This window comes from Carcharodon carcharias, chromosome 18 (genome assembly GCF_017639515.1).
Source record: "Carcharodon carcharias isolate sCarCar2 chromosome 18, sCarCar2.pri, whole genome shotgun sequence".
Taxonomy (NCBI): Eukaryota; Metazoa; Chordata; class Chondrichthyes; order Lamniformes; family Lamnidae; genus Carcharodon; species Carcharodon carcharias.
In genome coordinates this window covers 26,780,154-26,792,555 of record NC_054484.1, presented here as the reverse complement: position 1 = coordinate 26,792,555, position 12,402 = coordinate 26,780,154, and the positions used below count along the sequence as shown (strand labels likewise).

General features: G+C 38.4%; 1 protein-coding gene across 9 annotated transcripts in view; it reads right to left on the bottom strand.

Annotated features, from left to right (window-relative positions):
* slc5a3b (solute carrier family 5 member 3b) overlaps positions 1 to 12,402 on the bottom strand; it is a 78,793-nt gene that overhangs the window by 57,524 nt on the left and 8,867 nt on the right. For 8 of the 9 annotated variants that reach the window (XM_041210614.1, XM_041210612.1, XM_041210611.1 and 5 more), the window contains one exon: positions 9,344 to 11,867. In XM_041210614.1, the coding sequence (XP_041066548.1) occupies positions 9,420 to 11,549 (2,130 nt within the window). In that variant the 5' untranslated portion in view covers positions 11,550 to 11,867 and the 3' untranslated portion in view covers positions 9,344 to 9,419. Of the gene's footprint in view, positions 1 to 9,343; positions 11,868 to 12,402 lie in introns of those variants that run through there. The other variant, XM_041210617.1, reaches the window with a different exon arrangement.

Below are 12,402 nucleotides of genomic sequence, written 5' to 3'. Positions count from 1 at the left end.
ATACTGTGGCTACAAGAACGGGTCAGAGGCTTGGAATCTTGCGACAAGTAACTCACCTCCTGGCTCCCTAGAGCCTGCCCATCATCTACAAGGCATAGGTCAGCAGCGTGATGGAATACTATCCACTTGCTTGGATGAGTGAAGCTCCAACAACACTGAAGAAGCTCGACACCATCCAGGACAAAGCAGCCTGCTTGATTGGCACCAACATTCACTCTCTCTACCACCAACCCTCAATGGCAGCAATATGTACCATCTACAAGATGCACTGCAGCAACTCACCACAGCTCCTTAAACACACCTTCCAAACCCACAAGCGCTACCATCTAGAAAGACAAGGACAACAGAGACAGAGAAACACCTCCAACTGGAAGTACCCCTCCAAGCCACTCACCATCCTGACTTGGAAACATAATTGCCACTCCTTTATCATCGATGGATCAAAGTCCTGGAATTCCCTCCCTAACAGTGCTGTGGGTATACCTACACCATATGGACTACAGCAGTTCAAGGCAGCTCACCGCCACCTTCTCAAGGGTAATTAAGGATGGGCAATAAATGCTTGCCTAGCCAGCGACTCTCTCATCCCATGAATGAATAAAAAACATTCATCTATAAAACCACCAAAGTAGCAACATAAGGTGCTCAACAGCAGCCACAAATCAAACAAAAATGGACACTGCAACAAAGCAAATATTAGGAGCACTGATCAAAAGATTGGTCAAAAGGGCGCATCCTAGGAGGGTAGTGAGATAAAGAGGCAGGAGTTTTAAAGGAAGGAAATCCAGAATGCAGGATTTAGCAGAAGGTGCGGCCACCAAATGATGAGGTAATGGCGGAGAGGGACACACAAGGTCAGTCAGAGGAACGGAGCATTTGCAGGACTAGAGAGATGGAGAGGGGCTAAGCCATGGAAGAATTTATGTTTAAAAGAGGATGACAATTTTAAAGTAGAGGCGTCAGGGAAAAGTAATTTGATCAGCAAAGACAGGGGTGGCAGGCAAGCAGGGCATCAGAGTTTTGGATGAGCTGAAGTTTACATTAGGTGGAGGATCAACCAGAGAACACACATGGATTTTACTGTAGATGTGCTGAGGCAAGAGCAGAGGTAGGTTATATTATGTAATAGAAGTAAATAGTCTTTACGATGGAGTGTATATGTGGTTGAAATTTCAACTCGGTGAAATAAGACACAATCTTCCCAGTGTTTACTGCAGCAATTTTCAGCTCACTCAAGATAACATGGTGGCAGGTTGAAAGAGGTGATGACCTGGAGCTGGGTGTTGTTTGTACACCATTGATAGCCAATAATATTGTGATGGTTGCCAAATCACAAATTCCCAACGGACCAACTGCCTCTCACTTCTTAAAAACAAGTATCCTCCTATTAACAGTTCCGCATACTAGGGTCTATGGAATTACACCATGGCTAAATCAGCAACATGGTTTAAATTTACAACTTTATAAACTAAAAATCTTACTTACACCAATACTGATGTTAATAATTCAGATCATCTGTCTAGCACTCTAAGTTTTAGAAATCCAAACTCCTATTGCATCGGAAATTCAAGGTTGCACATCAGAAACTCAAGATAGCACATAAAACACAGACGAGGCCTTTAAAATCACGCAAAGTTTTATGGGGAGGAGCGTAACTTGAGGCCATCAACGGAAGATAAATCACCAAGAAATCAAATAGGGGATTCAGAAGAAATTTCTTCACCTAAAGAACATGGAACCCACCATCACAGGGAGTGGTTGAAGCATATAGTATAAATGCATTTAAGGTAAAGCTAGACAGGTATTTGAGGAGAAAGAAATAGTTCAATGGTTCCTAAAAATCAGTGGTTCCCAAAAGGTGGATCTGGACCCACTGGGGTCCCAGAAAAAAAGAGGGTTTCAACCACCCCTTCATGAGGCTGTGCCCTACTCTGGCACAGGGGCCCAGGTTGCATCCGGCCCTTCTCTTATCATGCTTATTACTCTCTTTCTGGGTGGTGGGCTCCTTCACATGGTCACTTCACGGAGTCTTCTGTCACTGGAGAATATGGAGAGTTTGGCTGAAACCGTCACAGGTTAATGTTCTATGTTTGCTCAGAAGCACTCAATTTTCCTCAAAACCCTGCCCCAACCATGAACCCAGCAGCAATGCCTCTACTGCAGAGCTGCAGCCTTTCTGAGCCCAACCTCATCATCCTAGTGCTGCAGACCTGAGCTCCAAAGTCAGCCACCTCAAAAACCTCACCCTGTGCTTCTGCTGCTTCCTGGCTGAAGTCCATGAGCTGCAGCGGCTCATGACATATTGAGCATGTGAGCATTTAAGTTATTTTTAAAAACAGATTTTCATATTTTGATGTATTATATGTTGCTTTATAATATATAAAATTTAATTACATATTTTGGTGCTGGGTTTTTTGGCATCTGGGCTCGTTAATTTTCAAATGTTAAATGGAAAATAGTTTGGGTACTCCTGGAATAGATAATTACAAAGGTAGATTTAGATAAGGAAAGAGGGGTGGAAGCTCGAGTGGAGCATAAAACCGGCCTGGACTGATTAGGCCGAATGTCCTGTATCTCCTATGTAATCCTATGAAGAATGAAAAACATCACTACACAAGTAAAATATTCCTCAACTTTTTATTAATTATTTTGACAAGTACATAATTGTTTCATTCTAAAAAGTACAAGAATTACATAGGCATCACAGGTAAAAAAAAATTTATATAATTTTATTATCCTTGGTTAAAGCTGATTTATTAGAACATGTGCAACATAACAATCACAGACTTCTTATAACTGGACAAAAGAATAATCCAAAACTAAATCGAATTCTTCTTGTCTATCACCCAGTAAGAATAAAATAGCATCACTTCATCCAACTTGGTGTTTTACATTTCTTCACTGTTTTTATGACTCCTATAGTACAATACAGAGCCACACCTCCTGATGATTTAACAAACCCTGTACCAAAAGAGCTTAATATGGTACTATTTTCCCACTTTCCCATCCCTCCAACCTCAACAAATTCATCTGGCTAAATTCTACAAGGAGCATTGTATGTATGCCTTGCAAGATCTTTCGATTTTGCCCAGTTGCATTTGTAAATTGGAAGAGTTAATGCTCAAACTTCCTAACACTCCACTTCAAACAACACTACCCCAGCTCCCTCAACCCACAACACTGGAATCACTTGATATTGGGGGCTCATTTCACAGTTCAAAAAGAAAATCTCTATTTGGTATAATCTTATTAGATTCATCAACGCTTATGAAGAATGTGTCTATATACAAGCTGGAGATGAATTCAGCAAGAACAATAATCTAGATTCTAACCATCATTGGTCACATTGGAATTTTCTCACATTTATACATGACTCCAAAGCTTTAAAAACGTGCTCAAAACAGGTTTCTTAGCTCCCCAAAGCTACAAGTTGAGAAGTTCCATCTAAATGTTTTCTAGCAAATTCTAGGATGAACAGGCTAGTTGAATTTTCAAGCCATTGTAGCATGAGTTAATAATGAATGGTTCTGGGCTATAATCTTCAAATTCACTTTACTTTGAGGAAAAGATATTTGAAACATGGCAAGCGACTGCCCTCACATCAGCTAGGAGTTTGAAGAATTAGATTCACACGTTTTCTCCCCCCAGTAGGAATCGGGAGAGTTTTTTAACTTTTTGAAATACTTACTGGTGATATGTACTGGAATAATCTTTATCAAACTAGTAGGCAGGCAATAATCAATGCTGGAATTCAAGTAGTGGAGGAGTCAGTGGTAAAGAATAGGTCAATCTGACCTCACTCAAGTGATAACTTCCAAATATTTGGAAATACTTCATTAAAACTGGAAGCCATAAGGAATGGCAACCACATTCATTGTTAAGTACAGCTTTAGCATTTAAATCATTAATCTTTCTATAGTAATTTTCAAATCAAATGGAGAAGGCCTGATAAGGCATTCAATACTTGTGATAAAGTATGCCTGAGGCATTAAAACTGGCTTTTAGTGTATAATTGCTGGTAGGGGACCAAGACACTGATCGTGTATGAGGTGATTTCCCTTCCAGTCACTGTCACCTCAAAATTAGCTTTTTTTTAAAAAATACATAAGATAAAATGCCTTCAACTGCAGTAGTTTATCTATCTTCATATATATATTTGGTAAACCAAACTTGATGGGCCTGAATTGGTTATAGGTGAGGTGGAAACAGGCTGACAGTCCATTATCACTACATATCCAAATTAAAGTTCATCCTGGGAGTCTTGTTTTATGGCACATGAAAAATAGCTGTTCTGTCATGGAGATGCTTAGCATAGCTTCAAATGGTCATAATCATTTCCCAATTTACCCAAACTGAGATTATCCAAATTACAGATTAGTTTTGTTAATCTGTCCAAGCAAAATCTCTGAAAAGGTTAATAACGCTACTCAATAATTGCAATATGGAATTTTAGAACCTAGGTCACCTACATCTTTTTCAATCACCTAGGATAATGGACCAGTGCAAAATGCTATAATTGTTTAATCACTAATCCCACAATGAGTAGGACCAAAACAGGATCTGTTCAAAGGCAGATTCATCCACTTGCTAAACAATTCCGAAGTTAGGCTTTGCATCCTTTAGCATTAGTGAATTGGCCATTTAAATCTACAAGCTTTGAAACTGCCTTTCCTAAAAACATCCTATTGTTCCCAATTTCCAGTTGTAATAATAATCTTTTAAAAGCAAATCTTTATTTATATTTGGATCAATTAAACAGCAAAGACTGCAAATTTAAAATGCTATTGCAATACCCCATCTCCTTTATTCCTTCCAACGACAGCAAGTGCTTTTTTTTATTTTTTTGAAGATGTGGGCGCTGACAAGGCCAGCATTTGTTGCCCATCCTCAATTGCCCTTGAACTGAATGGCTTGCCACACCCTTTCAGAGGGCAATTAAGAGTCAACGACATTGCTGTGGGTCTGGATCACAAGTAGGCCAGACCAGGTACGTGTGGCAGATTTCCTCCCTTAAAGGACATTAGCGAGCCAGATGTGTTTTTACAACAATGGTTTCATGGTCACCATAGAGACTAGCTTTCCAATTCCAGATTATTAATTGAATTCAAATTCCATCAGCTGATGTGGTGGGATTTGAACCCTTGATCCCCAGAATATTAGCCTGGGCCTCTGGATATCTAGTCCAGTGACATTACCACTATGCCACCATCTCCCCTTTAACACCTCTCCCCTAAATCAACTGTATTTAAATATGTTTAGCAGAAGACCCTAGAATATCTAGCCTAATAATGGAAAAGAAGAGAACACATATTTTCACTAATGCTATATATACACACCATCACATTCTCAGAATTATCTTCAATCATTCATATTTCCCTTCAAAACTCAGATCTCTAACATTAGGGAGGTTGTCTTCTTCATCACACTTGACGAGAAATGGAAACAAGCTCAAAAGGTCCAAGCACAATTCAAAGTCATCATGAGTGTCGAGAATGTTGACACATATAACCTAGACAGTAGAATACTAGGTAGAGAGTTGTGATCAAACTGACTAGTGGTCTAACTTCCTAACTAGTATTCTATTCAACATTTTATTCACATTGATGATTTGCTGTTCTGCATTAGTTAGACATGCAAACCCAGGCACATCTGTCTAAACTGTAACGTGCCCACTGCTACCCCAATTGAATTCAGGTAATTCAGCTTTAGGAGATAAGCAGTTTAACTTGAAAACTCCCACACGGGGCAACAGTTAAATAACTGAGCCAGCAGATGGAACTCATGTAATTTTTAAAAATTGACAGGCTGTAGAATAAGAGGATTTATTTTCTACTGAAATGTCTTAATTTGCCATTTTCCCCAATTCCACGATTTCAACTGACTTTACTAGATTCCAAGAACGATTCCACATACTCCCTTCTACCCTCATCACCTCTCCAATTTGAATTCGCTGAAAAAGAAATGCTGTTCTGTTTTCAGAAAAACAAATTTTAGTATGACAAGTAAGCTCTTTCACCTTGCTTTCTGAATATTTCTTCAGTATTCTCATTATAATTGCCATTCTATCTTCAGTTTTTATTACTTAAAGTGGGGGCATGTATTTAGTCCTTTTGACAAGACAGCTTGATTCAGGAAACTAAAAAAGCTGCTTTCGCAATGCTTTTTTGGGAGATTTCCTGCTCAATTTCATCTTAAAAAACCTGCAGTGGAATTTGACCCAACACATTTTACAGCAGCCATGTCAACATTCAATAAACTCAGTTCACTGGCTGAAATCCTCACTTCAAGCTATTTGCCAGCCAATAAATATATTGGCCCTAGTTCAATAAAATGGAAAGTTAACTTATGAAAGGAATCATTGTAGACCAGAAGGTAGGCATGGCTGCAATTTAGAAAAGAACACAAGATTGCACAAATGGGAAAGGCAGAAAGGAAAACAAGCAACAGCCAAAAACAACACACGCTCATCTTCAGTCTTTAGCTATCCTAATTAGATCCATACTATATTTTATTTTGGATAATGTTAACTGCATCATCTTAGGATTGTTTGGTAATGTTACATGATCACAAATTTAGATATTTGTGATTTGCAGTGAAACCATGAATATTCTTAAAAATAGCTCAAAACATCCTTTCAATTAAACAGGCAGTGAAACAGGCAACATAACTAAATCAATTCTTCAGTGTTTGAAAATGTAGTGTTACAAGTACAGTAAATGTATATGGTTTGCAACTCTGTCAGAGTACTGAAACTACCATATCAGGCCATAAAAACATTGTATTGCTATATAGAGATCCCAGAGCTGTATGTTCCTCTCTCCAAAAACACCTTACAAATTAAATATGGCTAGAATGATGGTAGATGATCCCAATAATACAGCTGTTTATATTGCTCATGATTTATCATGACAGTAACGCCAAGGGAACAAGAGTTTTTAGAAAGCTCTTTAAAAAGCAAGGCCACTTACTCTGCATCCATGACTGCTAATTGCCCAGAAATTCTATAAATTTCTCTTTATAAAACTTTACAACAAGGTTTGGAACAAATTGCCAGACTTGTATTTCTAGTTCCCCACAAGATGACAAGCCTTGCCAATTCAATCAACTGAACTACACAGAGCATTCTACATATGATCTTTGAACACATGCAAATAGTGCTCAATCCGTATTTTGCTAAGTTCTATGTATGTTCAAATAAAGACAAGATGAAAATGTCACACCTGCCGATATCGCAAGAATTTTACCAAACTTTAAACAAACTTTCAAATAGTATTTAAGTTACAAGTGCCGGATCAAAAGAAACCTAGATATAAATCAAAAGTTTTGGAAGAGCAAAAATCATTTATTTGACTTCAAATATATCTGTAGAATTTATCTCTGGATTTATGCTGAGCATTTCTCAAGTGACAATTTTGAATTAGGAGAATCTATTGTAAAATTTTAAAATCAAACCTTACTTTAACTTCAGATGCAGATAGTTCTTGGTGTGCATTTGCAGCATTTTTTTGTTTTATTTGCGCTTAAACTTTTGCAATTGGTCAACACCCCTTCAAATATGTTTAAAAAAAAACAGATCAAGACGATCAGAACAAAATGCATGGGGTGTGTTCTCCTCCCTGCACGAAAAAGAGTGGTGAGGAAGAAAATAATCTTTTATTGAAACTAACAGTATTTAGGTATCTTTTTGGTTTTGGGTTAGTAAATAAATAACTGACACCTAAAAGTAACTTGGGAACGCATACAGTTCTGATTCTCCTCCATCCAATCATTATGCTTTATGAATTTAATTAGGACAAAAATGGGACGGGCAAGTCACAATTGCCATTAATGTTACCATAAAGGCTACATATTTTCTTGATTATCACAACACCCCATCTAAGCTAAGCTGAAAACTTACTTACCACAATGCATATAGTTGCTACTGAATGTAGCTAAAGTAGACAACACATCCCCATAACAAAGTATTACAGCTTTCTATTTGATTTTGGCTAAAAGATGATTTCTTTTACAGGGACACAGGCTTTTTTAAAACCTAAGTCATTCATAATTATTATACAATAGCTAAAGTGTTCATAATTTAAACCTCAAGACAATGATCCTTTTGTTGGCCTATATATTTGCATATATATCACCTTCAGATTAGTTTCTCACAATGAATTTCTTTTGGAGTGCAGTATCTGTTAGACAGAAACTAAAACAAAATTGGATCTAATACCTAGAAAAAAAAAATAGAATACTTAACAGTACACTGGAGCAATTAACATCCATCCCTAAATATGAAGGTACTGTTTCAATCCTCTCCTGTCCATTCCACTAAATTCCTGACCTTAATTGTGCAAGAAGGTATTAACATAGGTCAACTCCCTCACGAAGGCGGGGAAGGGAATTTGGGGAAAACAATCTTCCCAGTGTCGCAGCTGGACACCTTTTCTTTCAGCTAACTCAGCAGAAGAGATCAGGAAGCAGGTTATCAACATCCAATAGATGGTGGAGTAGCATTTGTGGAGACAGGTGGATGAGGTGGGGGGGGGGGGGAAGAGGAGGAATTGAGGGGGGACAAAAAAAATGTCAAGAATGAAAAATTTTACATATTTTTACTTTTCATAAAACTAGATTAAATGTAGTAATTAATTCAGTCCATTCAATTGTATTTTTATCTTGGGGCAAAAACATTAAGTGCTCAGACATTATAAGTATTCTAATAGATTAGAATTTCAGTTCCCCCATGTACACATTTTTTGTCAATGTATCTGGACAGGGAAAACCATTTATAAATAAATATCAGATAGAATTTTCTTGTTCTAAAAAGAGTCATAGCTCATTTGCACATAATTCACAGAATAAATAGAAGAAAATGAAGTTACCTACTTATATAAAACATAAGTGATAAATTGCAATCCCCAAAATTAAGTTGGCCATGGACTTAATTCCAAGGTTTCAACTTTCTTTTCTAGCCGCTTTTACCTCCACTAGAAGGCACTGATTCAATTGTCTAGCATAGTTTACCGGGCAGGAATCCCCACTGGTTCCCCATAAGGGGCCAGTGAGCCTTGACAGTGGACAGCAGAAGGACATGTAACCAAAGCCATATCACAACTGAACCTGATCTTGGTCCTCATCTGAAACCCACATGTCCTTCCAGCAGCAGCTGCTGAGCAGCAACTAGAAGCTGAAATATAATTAAGATGGGGAAAATTAAATTGTAAGACACTTTGGCCAATTTTACTGCCTCTGTTTTGCATCAGCTGAGGTCAGACTGGGCATCTACAATTTCATGTTAGCTTAATCTTCCCCCTCACCACTCCTGTTTACTTTACAAAAAAAGTTACAAGTTCTCTACTTGTGCCAACAAAAGAAACTTTTTTTTTTAAAAAGTCTTCAAAACAAAAACAGCATCACTTGAATTTGCAGGCTGATTTTTACAAAGAGAAATAAATGAACATGGATATGCCAGAAGATAATACAACTAAAAGTCCAATATTTAACAATACTTTAATCCTTGGTTTTTCTTGAAGCATTTGTAAGCAAACCATTTCGTCTTCTACAGCGATTTTTGCTACTGGATTTTTCACATCATAACTTTTTAATCCACAAAGGCAGTCAAAAAATTTCCAACATTTGCTTCTTTCCAGTTCTGGCTCCTCTTTGCTTTCCGAGTCCACAGCCATTGCTTGTCCATTTATATAACCATCATTTGGTGTCTGTCCTTCCAAGACACACAACGTGTTCAAAGATTTGGAATCATCACTTCCAGGTGTTAACAGAACTAATTCGATTCCATCAGCATCTTTACTGTCAGACTTATCCGCACTTGTGGCATGGCCATTGCATTCAGCCGTGGTTCGGTTTGTTAGTTTATCACATTCTTCCTTCTGGGAGTTTTTTATAGTGTCTGTGTCTTTTAGTGACCAGAATGTGGTGCATGAAGTATATGTTCTAGGAAGAGCAGGGGTCAGCAGGCTCACTACTACTGCTGTAAAGATTGTGGACCAAAATAGAGAAGTTGACACGTACATGTAGTGAACATTTTTGATAAAACTTGGTCTAGTATCAGGTTGGTCACAGTCTGGTGCTTGATAAATAAAAGCAAGAATCAAGCGTATGATTCCCAAAATGGATCCAATCAACCCTCCACAGAAAGCCCCCTGCTCATTGCAGCGCTTCCAGAAAATACCAAGAAGAAACAGGGCTGCTACTGGTGGGGTGAGATAATTTGCAACCTCCTGGATGTAAAGATACATTTGTCCACCCTGCATCTCTACAATTACAGGAACCCAGGCAATGCTTATAGCTACCATGAAGAAAACAAATAGACGACCTACTATCATAAGTTCTCGAGAGCTGGCAGCCTTTCGAAGATGCTTGTAAATATCCAGAGTAAATATGGTGCTGGCACTATTGAATATGGAATCCAAATCACTCATTAAAGCTGCTATCATGACAGCCATCATTAAACCACGAAGGCCTGCAGGCAAGATTCCCAATACTAATCGTGGATAGGCAATGTTTGAGCAACCTGCTCTGCTGCCACATACTTGCATACAGTGCTCTGGGTTAATGCAAGCAATTTCATCAGTAAAGAGAACTCTGGAAATCATGCCTGGGATGACAATGATAAACATAGGCAAGAGTTTCAGAAAACCAGCCATCAGGGTGGCTCCTTTGGCATGAGCAATGTTTTTTGCTGCCAAGACGCGCTGTACAATGACTTGGTCGGCACACCAATACCAAACAGAAGCTGGTGTTTGACCCAGCAGGAAACCAGGCCAAGGAATATCCTCATCAGTTGGTTCACGTAACATTTTTAGAGAATCTTCTTTTGGGTGGATGCGGCAGGTATTGGTAGAACTTAGGTTGAAGGAGGCTAGAACTGCTGTAACATTTGGTGAGGCCAACATATATCGCCGTCTCAATTCCTCAAAACCTCCTACCTTAACCATTCCCACAACCATCAATGTTAAAGCTCCACCAATCATAAGAATGGCCTGGAGGGCATCCGTGTAGATGACAGCCACAAGTCCTCCTGTGACAGTTAATACCGCAGTCAACCCAATTAAAATGATGATAGAGAGATACAGGTCCCAGCCCAGTGAGGCCCGGATGAACAATGCCCCGGCATATAGGTCAACAGAAAGCTTTGTGAAAACATACAAAGTCAAAAACAATAAAGCAAAATACACTTTTAATCTGTTACCTCCATAACGCTTAGAAAGGTACTGCGGCATGGTGTACACACCAGACCTGACATAGACAGGGATGAAAACCCAACCTAATAACTGTAAAAGCAATACTGCATTGAATTCCCAAGCTCCCACTGCAAACCCACTGGCAGCTCCAGATCCTGCTAACCCAATAAAGTGTTCACTGCCAATATTGCTGACAAACAATGAAGCACCTATTGCTACCCAGGTCATGGAGCGTCCTGCAAGGAAGTATCCACTCACAGTACTTCTATTAGTCTTCCACATCGCAAAAAACCCAATACACAATACAAGAACAAAATAAAGTGCTACAACAGCTAGATCAGCTGGTTCCATAAAACCAAACATTTTTATAAAATATTTCAGATTCAATTTACAGAATAGGAAATCCAATGATCAGGCACGTTTATGATTGCTATGAAGTAGGAAAAAAAACTGTATAGAGTGGTAAAATGTTTGTCCTTTGGTTTGCTGCCTTGGTTGAAACTGTAGGATTCCAGTTGTACAGGCACTGGGATGCCAACTACTATTTATCTTGTTAACTTCACTTCTGACTATTTCTCATGCTCTTTTAGTAGCATTCCACAAGACTGTCACAGCTTAATTTGTTGATGTTGAATTTCTTAGCTGTTGCTGACAGGTCTAGTAAGGCCTAGAGTTACACTCCTGCAAGACAGCAAAGACAAAAGACAAAGAGGATATTAGAATTGCACTTTTTAAAATTGGGCTCATTTCTGAAAAAAATTACATGATGCAAATTTCCTCAATGGCTAATGATTTAATACATGCAAGTGAGTACGTTGAAAAAAAATCCAATTTCCATTTTAAGACTAAGGTATAAGAGGTGACTGAAGGCCTATGATCAACATTATCAATCACAGACTCTCTCAACTCCACAATCCAACCTTGCATGTGAATCAGGGATGTGAGGGCAAACAATATCAAGTGGCATAATTAGGGTTAGAGCAGATGGAAAACCAAAGATATGGAATTATACAGATGGTACATTTCAAGGAATATTATTTTTCACAAAACAAACTAAGTGGTGCCAATCCTATAACTTACAAGTACCACATATTAGGCTATGAAAGCCATAAGACAAGTAGTTTGTTTTGAGAAAATGTTAAAGGCATTTTCAAGAGGCCACTGGCTCCTGATGAATGCTCGGTGTACACACCAAATTTAGGTGAACTTACCAGTA